Here is a 24,102-nt window from a genome sequence, read left to right as displayed (position 1 = left end):
TAGACGTGTGTGAAATAACCTTTTTATTGCATGGTTTCAACGAAAAATAAGAGCACGAATTATTACAAAGTCTTGCGCTCAATAAATATCAGCAGGAAGATATTTACATTAACGATTCCAAAGTATAAAAATAACTTTTAAAAATACAAGGTTCACCTTCTTTAAATACACCTTGGATTTATTTCTTTCATTTTTTGTTGGTCAAGCCCCAGTCATTTTAGTTCAATTCATAATGTCGCTCCCACCCAGGATTTAGGAGAATTGAGTGACGAACTGTTCCAGTAATGGTTTCCAGAAACTGCGCCTAGTGACTGGCGCGAAATCCACAGTATACTCTGCCAATGAACCAGAAGCCATAATAAACAATCGGCAATTTCGTCTCCACACTCTACGCGGATTTTTGGCAATTGTAGGTCTTGGAAACGAAAATGTTATTTGTTTACTATGATAGAGTGGTTTTCAATTGCGTGTCGAAAGTAATTAGACTTTGGTTTTGCATTACTTCACTCAGTGACTGGTTCAAACTTCGCCACTTTTTCAACCAATCGTAGCTAGAGCGGTTTTCAATTGAGTGTCGTAACACCAAAACCAAAGTAATTACTTTGGCCAATCAAAAAGGACGCAGACAATCCTGTAAACCAATCAAAACTCGAAGTAATTACACGTAGCCGACACAAAGCGCGCGAAAATGTGCACGGGCGAGCCACGATTGGTTTTGGTTTCTCTTCTGATTGGTTGAACCAAAGCAATTCGTTAATTGCTTTCGACACTCCATCGAAAACCGCTCTAATAAATGAGCTATAGACCTCTTTCATAATGACGGCCAAATAAAATATTCTTTTGATGAAATGCTCATAAGCCTTTCTAGCCTCGCGAACAACGAGAACATTTCAAAAGAATATTTGTTTCAAAATGAGGGCAGTAGGTCTAATTAACAAAAATACAAAAGAATGCAAGGTGGTCGCCCTTTATGAAAGTGGTCTATAAATCGAGAAGAAACCTCTGAACCAGACTAGTGAAAAGAATGCTATTTTATGCAAGCAAGCTCGTATTTCTTCGACTATTCGCCCTTGTCACACGGCGGCCATATTGTCCCGGGAGACCAAAAGAGCTTTGTTTTACAACGCAAAGCCTCACCCCCATGGTTTCCACTGCGAGGCTTGGCGTGGTAAAGCAAAGCTTTTTTGGTCTCCCGGGACAATATGGCCGCCGTGTGACAAGGGCGAATTTCTGCTTGATCATAACTAAAGACTAAATTAGGCTAAAATAACTGGGGCGGGACAAGTACAAATGACCAAAAATTGTGATTGGATTGTGTACGAATTCTTTCCATTGCCGGGGTCGACCGAGATATAGAAATTAAACTTTTTTTTTTCTTTTTCTGTTAGTCCGGGCAGCTATCCTCGAGCAGCGCGCGGCAAAGCCACGAAAGTGGGATACGAGGGTAACGTACATAAAAAAAGACTCTCGCTCCTTATAACACGCTTTGACCACGCGCCGCTAATGGACTGTGTGCTCGAACTTAGAGAGAGAATTCGCAATCTCGTCCCAGAGTCCACTTTTCTTTTGGTCAGCACCAAGAACACAGACTCTGGCCACTTCCAACTTATGCATGGTCGTAGTCAAGGTCCATTTTTGTATCCGTTGTAGACGAGCCGGAAGTCCGTGATTTGCGGACATCCTCCCTTGGAAGTGGCCAGAGTCTATGTTCTTAGCGCTAACCAAAAGAAATTTTAAAGCTAGCGGACTTTGGGAACCAGATTGGAGAATTCGCTGGTCGCAGTCTAGCCTAAACCAGTTCCATAATTTTATTTGCTACATGACGGTACATAGGCCACTGGTAATCTTTTCCGTGCCAAACTTGTGCCTTCCGCCGCAATCGTCTTTCCCTTTCTTACCCGCGGTCAGTTTGACCGCCTTCACATCGGACGCCTTAGTTCCCTTCTCAGTGTCTGAACTGCTAGTGTTCTTAGTTCCCACGGAATCGATGGAGGATACCCGTACAAGCTTCATCCCCGATGAGGATCCCGAAGAGCTGAGAGGGGCTACCGCTCGAGATGGGCGTATCATCCTTGAGTTCTTACGCATGTCTTGCGAGGTTTTCCGCATGATCTCATCCACCGATATACTGTCTGCGCCGATCTCTGCTGTTTTCCTTGCGAGTTCCAACTGAGTTTCCAAGTGTTTAGTTCGCTGCTGAAGTCGCTTATTCTCGCTTTCCGAGACACCGAGCTGTCGAGGAAAAAAAATCATATACATCTAGCATCAAAACAAGTTTGTTGAGAACTTTAAAAAGAACTTTGGAAAGAAAACGGCTTCGGATACGGTCTCCTCGTATCTAAATCTTCTACTGGTTTAGAGCGGTTTTGTCGAAAGTAATTAGCGAATTGCTTTGGTTTTGCATCACTCCACGCAGTGATTGGTTCGGAGATTTCGCACCACTTTTTCAACCAATCAGAAGTGAAACCAAAACCAATCGTAGCCCGCGCGTTCACATTTGATTGCTTTGTGTCGGCTACTTGTAATTACTTCGAGTTTTGATTGGTTTACTGGATTGTCTCCGTCCTTTTTGATTGGCCAAAGTAATTACTTTGGTTTTGGTTTTCGACACCCATTTGAAAACCTCTCTAACAGTGACCAGCTCCCAGTTGACTTGATAGCTCAATTGGCCGTTCCGAAATTCAGCAGGGAACTGGGGCGAGTTTCAAATTTTAACTAATCGATAAACTGACACTACCACATAAAAGATCATGTTGAGATTGGTCATTTGGTCAAGTATGGCGTTTTTAGGGTGAACAGAGACCAAGTTATGGACCTTGAAACATGGTTCAAAATCCATACAGGTGTCTCTAATCTTGATACAGCGTCCCCCAAGACAATATAAGCTCTTAATTTTTTTATGATTTCCGTGATACTCTTTAAAATGGGCAAACATGGCGATTTTCATCGCAGCTTCTTTCAAATTGTAGGTACATGACGGGATTTTACAGTTGTCACTAAACGGAGTTTAAATGGTTTTGGGGGACGCTTTGTCAAATTAAAGACGTTTGTATGGATTTTGAACCGTATTTCAAGGTTCATAACTTGAACTATACTTGGTCAAATGAGCAATCTTAACATGGTCTTTCACGTGGTGGTGTCATTTCATCGATTAGTTAAAATTTGAAACTCGCCCCAGTTCCCTGCTGAATTTCGGAACGGCAAATTGGTAAAGCTCTGCACCGGAATCGCACGGGTCATGGGCCATTCCTGAATTTTTCGGGTTTCATTTCCGTCACCGCTTAAGAAGCGTTCATAACTGTGATTATCAAAAATGGTAACAAGAAAGCGGTTAGTTAAATCTTGACGACAGGTTCGGGTGTTCCAACATCAAACGGCATAGCATCGAAACCAACTGACAGCATTTTATCTGACCTACAATGACTTGATTTAATTTGATCTCCAGTCAGTGCCCAGTAAATTAAGGGTGCGTTCGATAGACCCTATTCCGGAATAAGAATAAGTGGAGTGATGATTCAAAACGATACGTCTGGCGTTTTGAAGCAACAAGGATAATAAAGATATGTTTAAAATAGCATTTTAGCAGGTTCTTGACAATTTTAATGTGAATCTCCGTAAAAACGAACGATTTCTAACTTCTATTCCATGTATTCCTATTCCGGAATATGCCCGGTGGTCAATCGAACGCACCCTATATCGAGCACTTTGTGGTCGCCTATATTACGAATAGATTTCGTTACTACTGTGATAGCAAATTTAAAGCCGTTTTTCCGTATTCCTACTCCAGAACAGGACAAAAAGTTCGCTTTAGGAGTAAGTTTGTGTACCTTTTCTCTTAGTTCTGTTAGATCTTCATCTTTGCTCTCACAAGCTTTTCTTAAAGAAAACAACTCCTCCAGTAGCTGCTTGTTCTGTGACTTGAGCTCTTCTATTCTCAGGTCAACTCCGCCTTTACCGACGATACTCATTCGACTGGCACTCCTGGAAATTTCAGCAGACAACACAGTTTGGTAACGGATACGCTAACAGAGCGGTACTACTACTCGAACAACTGCATGATTGACAGAATAACCTCGCGCCACATTCTTAGCCAATCAGAGGTTAAACAAACACACCAACGGAGGCTTGCCTTTTTCCCGCTCTTTTTCTCGTGCTCCATGCTGGCTGCATGTGTTATGAGTGGCTCATTTCATTGCCGTTTTAGCTGTGATTGGTCGATATAATAATTTCGCTTTGAGTTTTTCGTCACTCAACAAACAATCTGGCACTTCCACACTTGCAATGCATTCTCAATAACGTCTTTTTCTGCTCGATCTGGCTCTTACAATTTTGAAGTTAGTAAATAGATACGATATTTCTGTGAACATAACCAAATATCTTTTCCAGATTAAGACTGAGTTTCGACTATTGAGGTTTTGGTTAAAATAGTTTTCGATGACTACTTGATGAAATACATGTGTGTATCGAAAACAAACATGGCGCATGCGCTGCCCGTTCCAGTCCATCGAGAGGTCAAGTTCATACCGAAAGGATTGGTAGTTTTTCGTTTACATGACACTGCTGCGGGATTTCGTACCGGAATGAAATTCTCACTCCGGCGCAACAACCGGGATGAACTCACGCCGGTATGACTCGTTTTGGTATGACATTCTCCAGTGGTATCATGTAAACGAATACAGAGACACGAGAGGGAACCGGAGTGAACTCGCGCCGTCAATAAAGTCGCCCCGGTATCATGTAAACAAAGTCTAAGTTTTGGTCCACATACCTTGCCTTCAAAAGAGGAGGAGTGGACGGAACGGTGTCTTCCTCAGAACTTTGATGAACCAGTTGTTGTCTATTTAAAAGCTTTGTTTTCTTTGCCTCGAGCTCGCTCGCCAAGATTTCCAGTTCCTGTTCATGAATATGTCAATTCCAACGAGTTAAACACTGTATATTCGAAATTGTAAGAAAGTCGAGTATTTTCAAGGAAAAAGCAATTGAGGGTAACTTATGGCGCTATATAGGAAATCCCTAGAAAGCCATTAAGAGATAGCTGTCAATCCGGTACGAAAAATGAGCGCACTCGATGATAAGAAAATCTCTGACCAGGGTGAAAGCCGACCTCTGTCTCTCAACCGGCTCAGGTACCAGGCCAAAAGAGCAGGCTGTGGGTATTTAAGTGTCATTCCGAGCAAAAAATCAACCATAAGTTGTTAGCTTCCATTAATGTCCCCTTCAAGCTGCACTTCTTTGTTGTACTTGGTTTTCAAACAAAGACCGTAAACAATTGTACAGTCACCACTACCCACTAGTAATGTAGCAGCTCTCGCCGGACGGTAACCTACCATTGTTTGGTATTGTAAGCTGTTCCTATTGTTAAGTCTAAGTCATTATTTTAATTCTTTAGTCTTTTGTTTTTGTCAAGGGTAGCGAGCCAATAACATTATACGTTACAAGAGCTGGTACATCATGACGACTCCTACCCACCCTACCCCCAAAAAATATCAATTAACTTACGCTTTGCAAGACGTTAAGATCTTGTTCTTTATTGGTGCACACTGCATGCCGTCGATTTAAGTATTCTTCGTATTCTCGAATCTAAGGTAAGCAGAAAAAAGCCACATATAATGGGATGATAACTATTATAAATTGGCAACGGGCCATACTGTCATTTTATGGCATATCAGTGGCTAGTTAGGACACTTTACGGAAGGTCTAGAAGTAATATAGCAAGAACGAGTGCGAGTGGTTCCAAACACCGAGGAACGAAATGAAAGCACGAGGCGGAAGGCCGAGTGCTTTTATTGTTTCGAGTTGTTTGGAAACTACGATGAAACACGAAGCACGAGTTTTTGATATGGCTTCTCGAACAAGGTTGTGCGTTTTTGATTTCTGCTTCTTTTGCTAATTGTGATGTAAACATTGCTGTAAACTGTGGAAAATGGGTTATTAAAACGTTGTTCTTTGGTTTAATTTCTTTTGTTTTGATGCGTAAATTCTGATATTCAATGAGGAGTCAGATGAAAAAAACGTGTGGTTTGGATACGATATCCAAAACACGTGTGGTTTTCATCTAGATTTTCATTGGGTTTCAAAAGTCATGCACGTGACAAATTTATCAATTTTTGATAGGCTTTTGAGCTCCATAATTATTAATGAGTTTGAGAAGTATTACAAGTCCAACAACATCGTAATTTCGACCGTTCCCAGTATGTACAATATTGCTACCTTTTACTAATAATAAATCGAAAATCAAAACCGCCATTAAAGTGCAACGAATGATCTACGTGAAATATAGCAGCAAAGAGGATTTGTCCCAAAAATACTGAGCCAGCGCTTATTTATTAAATTCTCAAGAAATTAAGCAGCAAAGGAGCGTTTTCATTCCCGTGGCCACCTGCTATATTGATTTAGTCGAATAAAAGGAAGCATGTCCATGAAAGTGGAATTCAATTTCTCAAGATTGCTTAGGTGTTCACCTACATGGTCGCCGTTTCATTGTCAAGGTACATCAAGGTGGTAGCTGTATCGTTACGTGAAAACGATCTGTAACTTGCTTCGGTTTTGCATAACTTCTTTAAGTGACAGGATTGAAAATCTCGCGCGACTTTTCAACCAATGAGAAGCAAAGACAAAACCAATCGCCATTTCCACGCAGACATTTTCCCGCGTTTTTAGAAAGTTACATTTCATCGTTTTGAATTCAGATTGGCCCTCCGATTTCTGGGAATAAGTACTCTAGTTTTAGTTTTAATTTCTTAAACTGCTCAAATACTCAGTAATACTGAGTATTTGTAGGTTTTCGTAATTTTCAGAACGTGTCACAAGGGCCCGAGCAAACGGCTTTTACATTTGCTTCAACATTCGTTGCACTTTGTTGAACGATGTTGACTGATGGGGTCGGCAAACTTTTTCAACACATCATCCACATTTGATTCAACAAAGCTTCATGAGAGGGTTGGTATTCAGTCCCAGACTGCAGCCGCGGTTGTTACTATGGATACGGACTGAATACGGACATACTCTGAACAGGTCATTGAGAGACCGATTAGTACGCACGCGCATACCCAACAGTGTTAAAAGAGGGGGTTATACGGCTTCAACTTCATTCAACATTCGCGATAAAAAATGTTGGATGGTTGTTGAAGCAAAGTTAAACTCATTCGACATCGATTCAATTCGATTCAACACGTTTCAACGCAGTTGAAAGGGGGGGAGCAAACTAGTTTAAAATGATCGCTGTTCAACAAAATCGAACGGATGTTGGAACGAATGTTGAAGCCATTCGCTGAAAAAAACACAATATCGATTTTTCAATAGAGCGAGTTTCAATCGAGTGTCGTAAAACCAAAACCAAAGTAATTACTTTGGCCAATCAAAAAGGACGGACACAATCCAGTAAACCAATCAACACTCGAAGTAATTACACGCAGCCGACAAAAAGCGCGAGAAAATGTGCACGCGGAGCCACGATTGGTTTTGGTTTCACTTCTGACTGGTTGACAAAATGGCGCGAGAACTTTGAACCAATCACTGAATGAAGTAATCATAAACCAAAGTTATTATCTAATTACTTTCGACACTCAATTGAACTCCGCGCTAAAGCAAATTTTCCAAGATACCTCTTTATCCCGTTCTCGAACTTCTTGCGCTCTATCGTCGAGTTCCTTTTCCATCTGAGATATAGTTGCCTGTTAGTTTAAGATTAAAGATTTTTTTCAACTTTTCGCGAGAGGACAAGGGGCAGGAAGGGTACGGGATACGGGACAAGAAGGGGCGAGGAGCGGGATCCCTTCTGGGGCGGGAGGAGGGAGAGAATTTAAAAAATGCGAAGATTTGTTTTTTATTAGTGCTAAACAAAAACATAGGATTGTTTTTTGACTTCCACTAAACGACCGTCGAGGCTTAAAACAATATTATCAATGCGTGAAAACGAAAATACAATCAGAACAGCAGAATGACAACCCTCACAAAGTAAGATGACATATTTTGCTCAGCGAGCATAAGCGTAAATAACATTCACTTGTTGTTAATTAGTGTCCTTTGTCCTAACACACGGTAACAATGATCAAAATACACTTTGCATTACCACAGGCAAACATATGATACAGTTGTTGATTTCGTTCATTTAATCAAGGCGCTGTTACACTGTGCAATTTTTGGTGCAACTTGTCGGCTCGCAACGCCATTTCTACAAACTTTCTCACATTACGAAACAAGTTCTTTTAAGGGTGTTACACTGAGCAACGTTTCATGCAACTTGTCTCGTTTCGGTGATCGCATAAGGTTAAAGGAACATTTTCATTGGCTGGTGCCGCAAACTGTTGCGACACGAGTTGTTACACTGCGCATTGCTTAAAAATTCGTTGCAACCGTTACGGAAAGTAAAGACTCAATTCTACTTTCCGTAACGGTTTCTGCAACTGGTCTCCCAACGTTTTTGCTCGTTGCAAGGTATGTTACATTAGGCAATGATTCGTGCAACTTGTCTCGCAACGCCATTGCGAGACAAGTTGTACGAATCACTGCCCAATGTAACAGCGTCTTTACTGTAATTTGTAACGGTCGATCTCGGCTTGATTCATTCCTATCTTTCGCATAGCGTGCCAAGCACAAAATCAACACAGCTTCACATGTGGCGCGTGACTCGTGCTGGATGCGCGATGGACAGCTAGACACAAACCATACGAGTATCACGAAAGTGATGAGGATAGCTATGAACCGGAATGAAAACGTTTTCCAACCGCACGTTGTTACGTTGGAAAGCATTCATTAAGCTGATCAAGGAATATCTTCCATGAAAACTACAAATTGCAACCATTCTTTCTTAAAATCCGTTTTAAGGTAAGCAAACTTTATTTATTATTTACCTGACTGGCTAAAAATGACCTTTCATACCAACCAAAGTGTCAAAAGAAAACATACCTCATGCTCGTAGTACCTTTGTCTCCTCTCTTCGAGCTTCTTTTCATTTCGAAATTCTTCAAGCTCTTCTTCGAATTTTTTCCTAACAAAATAGTAATGATAACGTAAACAAAGACACTCAAAATAAAAAAATGTCTTTGAGTAGGTCCACAGTACCACGTATTCCTTATCAACGAGAACCTTCGCTACTTTAACTTTTACTAGGATCCCATTACTAGGAGCGAACAACTCCCACACTAAGTTTATGTCACGGCATTTTTACAGACCGATCTATTCTTAGGCTACCTTTTCCGCAAAAAAAAAGGGCAAAGGTAGTTCCGGTTCCGTGACGCAATGACGTCAAGTTAGTTTCTTGTGATTGGTCATCGGACTTCCGCGGGAAACAATTCCGAGGAATGCTCCTACTGATGGACTCCTGCTTTTTACGCTGTAAAATGCAACATTTTCTGCAACTCTAATGTTAATCACATTTTCACAACTTATCGAAAACCAACAAGGTAACTTGAGCGCTTCGACCTAGAAGGAAAATTCTCAGTGGAAATTATAGGTGAGGTTACGCTTGGAACTAACATTATGGGTTTTCGTCTGACCTGACATTTTGGAAAACTGAAACAACCGGAAATTCCATTTCATTGGTCAATTCACACTCGGTATCAATGTCCGCTTTAGTTATTTTTCATATTTATTTCAAACACGAAACGCGACATGACGTAATTATTGCAGAAGCCAATGGGAAATGCTGTTTCAAACGGTCAAAGTGAAATCGCCCTAGGCAGGAAAATCACTTTTTGCCGGTCACTTCCTACTCAGATTCAGTTTCTGCTTCAGTTTTTTTATGTTAACGTAATTGGCTCGCAGCGGCAAACCGCGAAATGCTGTTTCAGACGGTCAAATGGATTTTAAAAGATTAAATCGGAATTTTGTCAACTCGTTTGATTAAACCCAATTTTTATGATTAAATGGCTTCTCTTGCCATGTATTGTCAACTTAGGCAATCAACATGCAATCTCCCGGATTACGTCACAAGTGCATGAATTAACTTAGGAATTTTGGCGGCAAATAGCACTCCAAAAAATAACTCTGGGCTAAAGGAAACAATCACACAATTACTTTCATAGGCTTCTCCCTCGCGTTCCTTTGCAGCAGGGTTGGCGTAGTGGCGAGAGCACTCGCCTCCCTGCACTTACGTGACGCAGGTTCGATTCCCAGACGTGACGTCACATGTGGGTTGAGTTTGTCGGTTCTCTACTCTGCACCGAGAGGTTTTTCTCCGGGTCTGACTCCGGTTTTCCGCTCTCCTCAAAACACAACCTATGATTGCTGTACAGTGTCCTCAACGAGTGTCCCACTGCTAAATACACTTCAATAAAGTTCCTTACTATATATTTCTTACTTTTGTTCCTCTCGTTGTCTGTCGATGTCCTGCATTTCTGTCAAGTACTGCCGTCTTCGGTCTTCTAATTCTTTTTGTAGCTTGTTCATCTGCGACAAAAACGATAACGCAAGACTGTCCAAAAAGAATCGTGCTAAACTGGGCGACGTTTGAATTAGAAGAACTGGTGGCCCCAGTATACAGACTTAAGAGGATGGTTAAGGGTATTTTCGTGAACCGTGAATTGCCTTTTGAATTTTCCGTGAAATGTGAAATGGCCAGGGAGGTCAAGGTGGCTTAGCGTTTCTCAACCGTGCCTCTCACCTCTGCGACCCGGGTTCAATCCTGGCCTCGAGGTCGTATGTGGGCTGAGTTACAGTCGATCTCAATCTGAATCCGAGGGTTTGTCTTCGGGTACTCCGGTTTTCCTCCCTCATCAAAATCGACTCTCAGTTAATAACATCCGGGCTCATACCCTCGAAAGGGATAACCTCTAGTATCTCTCCCTTTCATTGTATTAAAATGACTAAAGTTTCGTTTCGTTTCTTTTTTTTTCTCGTGAAACGTGATTTTGTAAGTTACCGCGAGCCCTGATTTTTGAGAATACTTATAAGTGAGATGAGAACCGGGTTTAATTTACCGTTGCTTCATGTTTTTGTTTCTTTTTAATGTTTGTTTTGCGGGAGTAGGAGCCCGAGAAATTATAACAATGGACTGTAAATATAACTTTAGCCTGCTAGCCTTGACAGCTTTCACGCTGGTCAAACAACATGGCGAAAACTAGCTCGGAAATCGCCTCCGAGAAGGTCGCAAGACTCTTCCCAATGTGACCGTTCTGATGAGTTTCTTTATGGCAGAAGGCTGCAGCTGTTAACAAACGTAACAAAATTTGTTTATGTAAAAAAGTTGTCTTTTTTTTCGTGAAACGTGAAATGGCCATTTTATTGTCTGCGAAATGTGAAACGGCCTTTTCATCTTCTGTGAAACGTGATGAAGTCACACCCCCCCCCCCCCCCCTCCCCCCACCACCCTCTATCTATAAGGAAGAATTACACACAATTTCATTGTGGCAAGCACAGGAGTAGATTTCGACTTGTATTCAGCCGCTTTAAAGGACTGTGTCACTTCAGTAAGGTTGATTCTGTGTAATTTTACCAATCACTCGTCCCAACTACCTAATCTGCAATTCATTTAATCTTCTTCAATTTTGCCCTTCCCTGCCTCCTTTTGTATTTGCTACTTTACCAAACCTTCCTTCAATGTTTTAAGTAGTTATTGTTACCTTCCCTTGCTTTGGTTTTCAGACTTTCCCATTCGCTTTCGTGACACAGCCCCTTTAAATTGGCCCAAATACTTGAGTTTGAAGTGATTTGGAGTCGCGAACTGTTAGGAGTCGTGAAAAAAAAATGGGACCATGTGTATTTTGTGCATCCCTTGACCGATATATCGGTCGAGTGTCGGGCGATATGTCGACCGACTATTGGCCGATATCTCGGCCGATACGTTGACCATTGATTGACGGTGGTATATCGGTCGACTGTCGTATAATAAAAGTCAAAAGCTTAGACAGCCAGTGTCATATGTATAAGTTATGCGCATTTCATCCTTTTTTTGGTCAACCTTAAAAATTTCTGAAGGCTTTATGTTCGGATCATGTGCCACAAATTCTGTCGCTGTCAAGCAAGACACCGTTTCCATGTAATTTATGGCCAATTCGAAAGGATGGTTTTGTGTGGTTTTTCGTAACTGGCGTGGCACAATTCGTTTTAATTTAATGTTGGTGTAAGTTGGCTTATTATAATGTTAATGCGTCGCATTTATAGAATCCTAGCTAATGTCACGTTGAGCATTGGATTGACCGACATATCCTTTATAATGAACTTAAAATTTTACAATGAAGTCTCGTTGTAGTGAAGTTCTACACACCCAGCACGTGCAATTTACATTTCGTTACATTTCTTAGTCATGCTTGTCCTGACTACAGAATGTAATACGTGTAAGGATTTAAGGATGTGTGGAGGACGTGATCGGGCCGGACGATAAATATTTTAACTTTCTCTTAAAACATCCACAGCGTTCATATTAATTTTATTCCCTGAAAATAGTGTACACATTACAAGCTGAACGACTTCGAATAATTACGAAATGTCTAGAGAGACGCGAAGTTATACTTTTTGATGACAAGCTCGTGGCTGTCGTCATATGCGCCAGCCAGCGACAATTCGCGCGGAGGGATGGGTCCCGTGTCGCCGCGCGCTCTCGCGGGAGATTTCGCGATTCCACTGTCCACTTGCCGGCAGTAGTGAACAATGGCTCAGATATTCGGCTGTCGGTAACCTGTCGGCCAACAGGCTACCGACACATTACCAACAGTCAGCCGACACTGTTAAGTAGACCACAAATTGACCGTAAATAGAGTCAAAAACTGTAAATAGAAATCTGTCGATCGTATCGTTCTTACCTATCTCTTTTTCTATTTTGGGAATTATTCGGCTTCACTATTACCCACTCGCCGGGCCCAGAAATAACTACGCAGGCTTCTTCGTACAGTGTACGCGTTAGATTAAAGACAGTGATTTGATAAAAACCAGGGAATTGATATAAAAAATCAAACGCACGCACACTTTTTGAACCCATACCTCTTGAGTCGTATTTTCTCTTTCTCGTTGGAGTCTGGTACTCATGTCTTCCATTTCCCTCTGAGCTGAATCTTGTTTTGCTCTCAAAGATGACTCCATCTCAACAACCTGGAGTAGAAAAGTAATGTTAGTTTTAGAAACAAGAACGATGTCTTTCACCACTTTATGAACAGCAACGAGAACTGTGTCCCACATAACAAGTTGAAAGCTATTGTTTTAATTAACTCTTCCTGAGTGCAACCATGCAGCTAACAAGCGGGAAAAATATCATCTTTCCGTTGACATTTAAGATAACCATGTTCTAGTGGCTTATGCTCACTTATTTGCAAGCTTTGAATCTGCTTTCACAAAACGTGGTTTAGAACCCAAGTTGTCTATTTCACAATTTCAGGAGCTAAACAAGATTCCCCCCACCCCCCCCCCCCCTTTCCTGGTCGCAGTAATATACATTGAAGAGCTGTACAGATAAGCCCCTGATGCCATGGACATGAAGATGACACCTCCATAGGGCCATATTGAAATTCTCGAAAGCAAAAACGTGGAAATGGCTAGCTGCCCAAACTTAAAACCAAAACCTGAACAAATGAAGGCTGAATAATGTGCATAACTTCTCCAAGTCAGCCACGTCAAGACTGCTTTGTGTGTAATGAAATGTGTACTCATCAGAACTATTTCTACACGTCAAATATGTTATGTATAGCCTCCTGCAACTCATGTACCTGGCAAGGTACATGTACACAACCATCCATTTTCCTGTTGCCTTCGACTACATTTAAGGACGGTGCCTACTATTGTTATTGCGCATACATTCTGCGCATCTCCAGATACTCGGATTCCCTATCGCCGATGCTTACTAATACAGGGATATTCTGGCGCGGTTTAAAACTATCCGGAGAAAGTAGATCTTAGTAAGTACTCTTGGTATCCAAAGAGAAAATTGGGGGTAACCATGCATTTTTGAGAGATAATTAAGCTCCAATTTGAGAAGGAACGCCACACATTGCTTTGTATTTTAAAGCTTTTTACAAATATTGTTCATGAATTATCTTTGAAAAATGCGTGGTTACCACCGATTTTATTTTTGGATTTCAATAACACTTGTTAAGATCTATATTTCCTGCATAATCACAAACCCGGGCAAAAATATCTTTAATTAGTAGGCACCGTCCTTAATGCCTGCAACAGTTCATCACCCAGCTTATTGCACAAAATTTGGTACGAATTTGAAGAAATAATATCACGAAAAGTTACTTTGGACATTTATGTTCAATCTCACTCACCTTTGCTCTAAGGTGGACTAATGTTCTGTCCTGTAATAGTTCATCATTCATGTGGGCCTCGCAATGTCCACTCAATCCATTTACAAGGCTACCTTCTGCAGTATCATTGACCCCATTTACTAATAGTCTTGTCGGTTTTAAGATTGAGTTTGACTCTTCAGAGTTGTTGTTCATTTCTGAAGGTGGACCACTCTTATCCACTAAATGTCCAAATTTTCCTAATGTAGAATTCTCTTCACTCAAGTCCGTGTCATGTTGATTATGAGCTCCCTCTCTTTCTTCTTCGTCATCAGTCGATTGCGAATCATCATCATCATCATCATCATCATCATCATCATCATCGCTGTCTCTGTCATCATCACCACTGCAACTGTCATTTTCATCATCATATCTTTCGCTATGATGGAAATTATGATCCATGAAATTGACATTGTTCATCAGGCACTCGTCATCTGATGACTGAGCATAACTGTAACAATGTTCCCTGTTTCTTTCCATGTTGAACCGCACTTGCTTCTTGACACCCTGGTTACAAAAGAGAAGGCCTAAGTGAGCTGTTATCATTGCAGATATAACACAGACATTATCCCATTCAAGCTTGCTTTCCTTTCGTTACTGCACAAGTAACGTAAATTAATATATAACTGCGATGATATTAAAGAATCTTATTCAGTGCCAACAAGATGATCATACAATAATATACTTTATGAAGAACCAAGAATATATACAATTTGCTGGATGCAGTAATGTACCACTCAGCTCAATAACCACAAAAGTTGATTACGTTTCAAACATGCCCCAGGACCTTGGCTGGAGGTCACTAGAACAAAGGAGAGCAGATGCAAGACTTTCTCTCTTGTACAAGATCCACAGTGGACATGTTCCAATTAACGCCTCCAAATACCTCCAACCCATGACACGTAGATCCCGGCATTCCCTCGCTCTACCAGTACCTCATCTCACCGCTTATCCTTCTACCCCAGAACTATCACTCAATGGAACAGTTTACCACAGTCTATTTTTGATACTGATGACCTTAACTCATTCAAACATTCCATCTCACTAATCACTTACAGTCTTGTAAATTAGTTAAGTTTTTCTGTATTTTATTCATTTTATTGCTACCCCGTTGACCCCAGCCATTAATCTTCACGAAAGAAGGGTAGGCTGTACATAATGGTAAATAAATAAATACCTGAGTAAATGTTATTATAAAAACACAATCATAATAATTGTAAATTAGTATCATTCTCATTTTTCTTCCGAATTACAGCTGTAGTTGCCATCTTCCCTTTTCAACCCTTCCCATCCAATACTTAGTCTCTATTATATAAAATTGCTAGTGGCACAACCAGAAGGCATTATTTTCTTAAAAAGAGAAATTCTCCCAAATTAAAAAACAAATGGAATGTGTAAACTGCAGGTTGCAGGTCATTTTTTTACCATAGGTGAAACAACCCAAACCTAAGGTTAGCACTTTTTGTAAAGGACTGGGTTGTTTCAGTTATGGTAAAACAATGACCTACAACTGCACAAACCTGCAAACAAACCATTTATATTTGCATCAAAACCCAGCCTGCAGGCCTGTATAACAGTGCAAGGATTTGTCAAATTGTCTTAAGGCTAAAAAAAGCAAGTATGACCTTAATTACAAGAAAATTGACAGATAATAATGTATATTTGAAGTCCTGTTAGAGCAGTTTTCAATTGGGTGTCAAAAGTAGTTAGGGAATTGCTTTGGTTTTGCATTACTTCACTCAGTGTTTTGGTCAAAGTTTTTGCGCAACTTTTTCAACCAATCAGAAGTGAAACCAAAACCAATCATGGCTTGCTTGTGCACATTTTCCTGAGCTTTGTGTCGGCTACGTGTAATAACTTCCAGTTTGATTGGTTTACTGGATTGTCTCCGTTCTCTTTAATTGACCAAAGTAATTACTTTGGTTTGGTAATGTGAGACTCGATTGAAACTCGCTCTACTTGAAACAGGCATATGCTGCTTAGTAGAAGGCCTCTGTCGGTAGGGGTCAACCATGATGTGCCCTGGTTTTCTGTCACATTGCAGCTGGGACAGCGTCTAGTGTGGCTGATGAGGCCAATGTGAGAGTGGTGCATAATACATGTACCTATTGAGTCCATCTGTTATTACCTTTCTATTGAATCCATTTTTATATGTTTGTATTTTGTCAGCTTCTTCCAACAAGGTGTCAACCTGGGAATCTGATGAGCACTGAGGAAATCAATTTAAGACAAAAAATGTGCTAAACATTTTCCATAACTTTCTCTTCCAGTTTTAAAATACACAGACCATACAAACTGATTCTCATAGAATAAAGCGCCAGTCAAATGCAAAATGCTTGGTGACCAAACACGATCAAACATGTTTGGAGACCAGACTTTCCCCATGTTTGATAACGTTTCCAAATGCTATCAATCAATCCATTAAACATCCTCCCAACAGCGGAGGATGTTCTGGATGCATATGACCAAAATCTGCATCGAAATAGGCATGCCTGCGCCAAACATGCTTGGTTGAGCCAACTAAACAAACTGAACACTGCACATCAAACATCATAACAATACACCTTATTCCAAAATGGCCACTGATTTATGCAGATACAAATCGGCCCTTGTTGCCTCATTCAAGATAAAATATTCTTTTGAATTTTAAGCTTAAGAACGAGGCATCAAGGGCTTATTTGAAAAAAAAAAAGAATATTTAAATGGCGGCCATTTTGGAATAAGGTGTAGTAACGTTTGATGCTATTTGATCAGATGTTTGATGGATTTCAAATTTTACCAAACATGGACATTCCAACCCCTTTTGAAAGAAATAGGGAGCTTAAGGTGCAAGCCTGTAGTAGGGGGTCTGGGGGTATTCCCCCCCCATCCACCCGGAAATTTGCAAATTTCGTTTCTCTCAAGTGGCATTTCCTGCATTTTGACACCATTTTTGTCGTATTCTAAGAGGCCTTTATTCTTACCAATGCTTGTTCACCATTTTTGGAGCTGCTATTAATGGAGTAAGAATGTTTGCTTTACAAGCCTGCACAACACGGGGTTGTTCAATGGAGAGACTGGACAAGACATTATAACATAAGAAATTGTATTACAAATTCAAGGCTGTTGCCTAACAGGAGCACGGTAGCCTGGGGCTCCCAAAGAATAGCTCTGGGCGCCTTAATTTTTCACAGCAGTCACCTTTCACTTTATCTGTTGGGCTCCTAAGTTCTCAGCGTTTAGCTCTGAGGGCCCCTTTAAAATTTTCTTAGGCAGCAGCCTAATGACAATTAACATTTTACACTCAGATTGCAAAAAAATACTTAAGATAAGCAATTTGTTTTACTTGTTTTCAGAATTTCATGATAAATCGGGGGAATCTGATAAAAATCGGGAGAGCGGGAGGCAACAAATCAAATCAGGAGGGTCAGAATTGTCTGCAAGCACGATCAAACAGCATCAAACAAGGTGGCCAAACGACGAAATGTTTGGTGACCAAATATTTTACATCTGACTGGAGCTTAATAATGTTGTGCAATTAATGCTATGCTTTTTACTTCATCATTTCAGCACTAGACTAGTGTAACATATTTTTTTTGTATGTCAAGGCTGCTGCCTAACGGTCACTCGGTTGCCTGGGACGCCTCATTTGCGAGAGCAGGCGACCAAATTTCTGAACAAGTAGCCCAAACAGGTGCCTAACTAATCACAAAGTGATTCATCCTCACTTTTAATTAATTAATTCTGGGCTCTTGAAAAAATGACTCGGGCTACTAACTTTTGATGTTGGAAGCCCGAAGGGCTCCAGAAAAAAAATTTTTCTTAGGCAGCAGCCTTGTATGTGACCAACCAACCCCTGGGAGTGAGACTTGATCAACAGATTTTGTAAACTCTGTCTCACGGCAGACGATTGTACTCGTCAACTGGGGGCATTTGAGGTATCAATGGGTTAAACTTTTCAAAGTTACTTTTTTGTGAGATATATTAATTTGGAAGTCTATACAGTACAGTGCAGTAATTATAAGACAGCACCAACCTCTGATGAGGACCGCTGTTGTCGTCCAAGAAAATCAAAATCCCCATTAAGAAGTGGTTTGTGGTTTACAACTGAGTCCTTTATCATGCCACGAGATGCTTTATCATGACTCTTAAAAAAAAAATAACAAGAAAATGTGCTCCTTTTCTTAAACCTTTAATACTTCTCTGCTAGCAGGCTGACGAGTTACGGGAAAAAGAAACCTCTGCCATGGGTCAAAAGTCACTGTGTTGAGACTGCACAGCGGTTACTTAGTGACCGAATCCTCACGTGATACTTCATGTTGTGTGGGCTCACTTATAACCATAGCAGAATTACAAAGGAACACGCAAGACACAGCGGGCTCAAGTCACAGTCGGCAAACATCTCATGGGGCATGCTCATTTGAAACTCAGTGCCATCCAAGGTTGGGGATGGGTCTTGGATCAAAGAGAGTTTCGACCCATGGCAGGTCTCTTTTCCCATACAACAAAAAGAAGTCAGACCTCTGCTAGCGGGGAAAAACCTTTAGTACAAGTTACACAACCATTTTGATCTTGAGAACTTTGTCACTGTAAGAATTCAGTTCAGACGGAGTTTTACCTGATCACTGACGACCTGCATGGATGGCACACATGAGAAGCTGTGGAAAACGATGTTGGCAGTCTAGTACCGTTGGCTAGGCTGCAAGTGTTCAAAGGCCAGATAACTGTATCCCGCAAGTGGATAAGTCAATTCATCCAGAGTATAAAATATAATCCACATTAAACTTTGGCCAAAGTGTTTGTAAGTGCATTTACTTTGATGTTCTTAGGGTATGCAATTATTCATGATTACATGATCAGATCTATACTAAACAAATTGAAACTGTCAGTCATAGTTACTTTAATCCACAAGATAAAATTATTTGGCCAGGAAGAAGGTGATGATAATAAAATTAACATTTCAAGCAATAATGATAATGCTCCCTTCGAAAATTGATGGAGGTAACAACAAACCATTTGGAGTTTACAGTAGGACTAATGAATGTGTATTCAAAAGAAAATACTTAACAATTATTGGATGAGGTTGAGCAAAATATTGTGATTTGTCAGTGGCCAGCAGATCAATTATTTGCTGAAGCCGAAGACTGAGGCAAATAATTGATCTGTGAGAGACACAGACAAATCACGGTATTTTGCGATAACCGAGTTCAATAATTATTTTATCATTTGATGACTGAGTTAACTTTATTTTTCACAATTCCCAACAATTAAATCTTTTTTCTGAAAGTTCAGGAAAGCGAACTGCCATTTTCACATAAGAGCGTGGTTTCAATTACGCATGAGCAGAATATTATTTGCAGCAAAACACTTGGAGCCACCTGAAATTTTCAGGTGTCTATACGAGACATTTTCAGGTGTCTCTATATGAGGCATTTGCTGAAATTGACCAGAAAAGTGCGAGGATCATATCTCTGTTTGGTCTATTGCGTGCGCTTCAAATATTTAACAATTATTGGATGAGGTTGAGCATGTTAGCGATAATTATCAAGGCCTAAGTTTGTGTTTAAGGGTTTGCTTTATTTTTTATTATTATTAATATTATTAATACTATTTAATAATATTATTATTATCATTATTAGAGCGAGTTTCAATCGAGTGTCGTAAAACCAAAACCAAAGTAACAACTTTGGCCAATCAAAAAGGACGGAGACAATCCAGTAAACCAATCAAGACTCGAAGTAATTACACGTAGCCGACACAAAGCGCGGGAAAATGTGCACGCGCAAGCCACGATTGGTTTTGGTTTCACTTCCGATTGGTTACATAAAAGGCGCGACAACTTTGAACCAATCACTGTTTGAAGTAAATGCAAAACCGAAGCAATTCGCTAATTACTTTTGACACTCAATTGAAAACCGCTCTATTATTATTATTATTATTATTATTATTATTATTATTATTATTATTACTATTTTATTTTTTTTACTTACTTAAGAGAATTTGAGTAAACTTCAGCCTTGCCTGAGAAATTGATTCTTGGGTTCCAGAAACACTGGAAACATCGTTTCTGAGTGTTCTGTTTTAACAATTTCCTGGGGGGGTGGGGGTGGGGGATGCCCGCAGACCCCCCTAGGTAGCTCATGCCTTTATCATTCGCCAAATGTCACGTCTGGTGCTTTCAAAAATATGTCCGCTACTTTACAAAACTGTCAAAAACCCTGAGCATGCTGGCTCATTTTTTTTTTCCTCTTAGCTGCATCCTGGCCCCAGTTGTTCGAAGGGTGGATAGCACTATCCAGTGGATAAATCAATTGGTTTTGCTAATGTTTATCCGCTGGATAGCGTTATCCACCTTTTGAACAACCAACACCTGGTGTAGATCATGCATGAGTATTTGGTTCATCAACAATAGGTCAATCAATGCTTGGCTGTTAATGATGTGTTTTAGAAAAAGAAAAAGATATCAAGACAATAATTATTCTGTTGCAAAGATGAAGCTGCCCAAGTTAGGCAGGTTCATGCAAGTACCAAGATTAATAATGGGGACATAGTTTTTGAGTGAACCTAGCTGTTGTTAACCCTTTCACTCCTGTGGGGTTCCCCATTGACGACTAAAAATCGTCTGGTGTTAGACAGAGTAAAATCTTTAAGTCTCATTGGCCCTTACAGGAGTGATAGGGTTAATTAATATGCTTAAGGAGACGTGCCTGAATAATTATGGGGTTGTATGTAAAGCCATTAAGCTTCTTAGCATGACAAAACAGTTTTTTGTGTGACAGCAGTGTGAACATTGAAAATACTATTTTCATTAAAAATAACTTCTTTGCTGAAACTTGTTGAAGTTATTTTTCGGTCGTACTCTAACGAAGAATGAACACAGTGATAGCCCCAAGACAAAGTCTAAACCTGTCAATCTGTCAAAGATTCTGTCAAATGTTACCGAAACGAGTGCGACACGACGACGTAACTAAATTCAATTGAGTAGAAGGAGTACTTCGTTTGCCTTGTCAACAAACCATCGATCAAGCGGCGCGCGAAGTTACTTTATTTAAAACTGCATCGTGTTTTCTTTACAGACAGCTTGTTTTTCCTGATCAGTGAAGGAATACGAAATTGCAAGCGAAAATTGCCGAAAATTGTAATACACAAATCCCCAATAAAACAAACATGGATTATCGTGTAATAGTAAGAGACCTTTCAAGAAACGGTCTGATTTGCAAAGAAAAATCATAAAATTGAACATTTCAGTTAGATCCGTTTGATTTGACATTTTCCAGAGGGAAAATACGCAATCAAATGAAACAATAACAAGATAAAGCATTTTCCATGCTAAACAGTTTTTGATAAAGGCAGAGAACAAATTTTCAAAGAACTAAAGCCATAATAATTTATTATTTGGATCTTAGCGTCCATTGTTCGGGAAGAGCGAAAACTGTAGAAAACTTTAAAATATAAGTCCGTTGTCAGCTTCCTTTAATAAGAAAGCTAAACTAAGATCAAATGAAGGGATCTGAAAGTCCTGGACTCGCCGATAATACAAGGCCAAAAGGCAAACCGCATACCTTCGTTGCCCCTCATAAATTATTACGACAGCTCAACTCTGAAAATAATCCATAACCTACCTGATTGTAATCTGCTTTCCTTTCCATTAAAACTTCACTCATTTCCACCATAATGAACTCATTTTAGCCCATATATTCCACAGGGTAATCTTATGCGAATTCGGGCAGCACTTTTCTCGTCGGGTTACGATTTGTCACCTATGGCAACTGAGTTAATTGACAGCTCATTGTGACTGCAAGTACATTGCACTCGTGTATCGTGTATCGACAGCTTTGACAGAACACCATCAAGTCAGAAAGCTATACAGCCAGGTCAGTTGTTGCAGTGAGTGAGTCACCTTTCCCAAGACTGATCGCATGAACGTAAGAACGTCTTTATTTAACAATTATTTGCCGAAGGCGAAGTGATTATCGGTGAATATTCACCGAGACGAAGTCGAGGTGAATATTAACTTCTTACTAACCGAGCGCGAGGGCCGTACTGGGGAATATTGGCCCGAGGTCGTGGCAGTACGGACCGAGCGCACAAAAACGACCGAGGGCCAATATTTCTCAGTACGGTCCCGAGCAAGTGAGGTTAGTAAGTAGTTTATTATATGGCTTTTTAATTACATTTTGCTTTGTTTTGGCAAGCCCGTAATCGGCCCGTGGGCATTACTGGAGAATAATGCCCTACAATTCAGTCACAATTAGCCAATCAGAGTGCGCGTTATATCGTCTACAAAAACGAGCCATATAATAATCACCGATAATCACTGAGCCTGAGGCGAATAATTGTTTTAGTATAAATACAGAGGTGATTATTTCAAAAAAGAGAAAAAAAAAATTTCAACGCGAAATCATCTTCACCTACAGTGGCAAAACGACTACTGGCAGCCATTTTGTCCGTAGAGGTGATTATCGGCTGATAATCCGAGATAGCGAGCCAATGAGAGCGCGCGATTTCGTATAATCACCTGTGAATTTACACTAAAGAGGAATATTAGTTAGAAGAATAGACACGCATTGCGTACGTGTGGTAGTGCAGTAACACAGCGCTTTATTCTATAACTGTCAACTGAGCTGTGTTTTGTTTTCCAGGAGATTCAAGTTGTCTTTGCGTAATGTGTAGCTCTAATAGTGCACGATATTGTTTTGGTACTGTATATCATTGTAGGGCCTAGTAAAATACTAGACCCAGAAAGATTGAAGAAACTAAAAGGGAATATAGACAAACATTGGCTTCGAGGCTGACATGTTGATCATTTTCAAGTACCTTTGCAACTTCTTTATCGCCACAAGCCTCTGATAGCTTTGAAAATAATAATTAATTCCTGTCCGGCGGGGTTATTATTTGGATGGGTGACCTCAAAACGTGCGACTTTTTGTCAGAAACAAAGAATCGAAACTTCTATTTTAACGCTCAAAAAATGCGAACTAAGCAAGGTGCAGATTTTGTTACCCTGCTTTATGCAAAACAAATATTGATGCAAAAGTAAATAAATATTGATATACAGTTTTTAGGAAGAGCAGATGGAAGTTTACAGGAAAGTGTCGATCGACAAAATATTTTTCCATCAGCAATGCGATTTTGGCCGACTTTGAACCGCTGTAGCGCCACTGAAAAGAGACAGATTTCCAAGTGTTATTGATATCATTCATTCAACAGAAAATAAGGCCATTAGGAAGGTATGACGTCCGTAAATTCAGATAATAAGTTGCTTCCAATTTCTCGGCAATTTGCCGTGATGAGTTTAGAAGGGTTTGTATGAAATCTTAAAAATTCGTTTATGGCCGTTGTAACCTGAATCTGTCCTTTATATTTCATGAAAATAATCTCAGTACAAATGTCTTTTAAAAGACACTTTCACTGTGGAAATCCGACCCTTTTTAGCTCCGCAGCAGTGGTTCAAAGTCGGGCAAAATCCCATACCACCAAGAGTCATCTCGCCACCACCAAATCGCCACCAGTAGACTCGCCACCAAGGGTCATCTCGTAATGCTTTGGTGACTCTAGTCAGCGCTATGATAGCACTCACCGGCACAGCCGTGGTGTGGCATGGTCTCTATCGACAAAATATTCGACACTTTCATTTCGAGGTTATTTGTGCCGCGTGAAGTGCCTGCGGTTGGCAGGTCGCGCATGTAAAAAATTAAGTCACAAACCAGTCAATAGTGTGAATCAAACGTGATTTAACACCAGCCAAAAACTCCAATCAACTTAACGGCAAGCTGTTATTGTTTACTTGAGGAGATTTTTGTCTCAAATCGCTGAAGAGCGTGTGAATGTTGGAATCACTAAGACTGCAATGCCGTGTAACGATCTATGCATTACGTTGGATCAACACAAACAGTGATGAGTATAA

General features: G+C 40.3%; 1 protein-coding gene across 4 annotated transcripts; it reads right to left on the bottom strand.

The window, feature by feature from the left end:
* Positions 1-1,365: 1,365 nt before the first annotated feature.
* On the bottom strand, positions 1,366-21,959 carry LOC138027086 (uncharacterized). Of its 4 annotated transcripts, none has more exons than XR_011127401.1 (13): positions 21,818-21,959; positions 18,232-18,342; positions 16,345-16,425; positions 14,199-14,723; positions 12,919-13,026; positions 10,301-10,389; positions 8,908-8,989; positions 7,605-7,673; positions 5,500-5,580; positions 4,769-4,893; positions 3,828-3,981; positions 1,749-2,232; positions 1,366-1,591 (listed from the first exon to the last, which is right to left on the bottom strand). XR_011127401.1 is itself a non-coding variant. In XM_068874589.1 (13 exons), exons 2-13 carry the CDS (start codon positions 18,832-18,834, stop codon positions 1,816-1,818), a joined length of 1,863 nt encoding a protein of 620 aa, XP_068730690.1. In that variant the 5' UTR covers positions 18,835-18,853; positions 21,818-21,933; the 3' UTR covers positions 1,678-1,815. The 4 variants fall into 4 exon arrangements, 2 of the variants coding, with proteins under 2 accessions (XP_068730690.1, XP_068730689.1); XR_011127402.1 differs by having other exon boundaries at positions 1,366-1,598; positions 1,758-2,232; XM_068874589.1 differs by lacking the exon at positions 1,366-1,591 and adding an exon at positions 18,814-18,853 and having other exon boundaries at positions 1,678-2,232; positions 21,818-21,933.
* Positions 21,960-24,102: the final 2,143 nt, after the last annotated feature.

This window comes from Montipora capricornis, chromosome 12 (genome assembly GCF_036669925.1).
Source record: "Montipora capricornis isolate CH-2021 chromosome 12, ASM3666992v2, whole genome shotgun sequence".
In the NCBI taxonomy this organism is placed as follows: Eukaryota; Metazoa; Cnidaria; class Anthozoa; order Scleractinia; family Acroporidae; genus Montipora; species Montipora capricornis.
This window is presented reverse-complemented; position numbering and strand designations above follow the sequence as displayed.

Bases quoted from the DNA above. Each gene is read 5' to 3' on its own strand.
- LOC138027086 (XM_068874588.1), bottom strand. From the start codon at position 21,868: ATGGTGGAAATGAGTGAAGTTTTAATGGAAAGGAAAGCAGATTACAAT. The intron at 7,674-8,907 runs GTATGTTTTCTT...TTAAACTAACAG, and splicing joins AAAGGTACTACGAGCATGAG to GCAACTATATCTCAGATGGA. The intron at 3,982-4,768 runs GTATGTGGACCA...TGAAATTTCCAG, and splicing joins CCTCCTCTTTTGAAGGCAAG to GAGTGCCAGTCGAATGAGTA.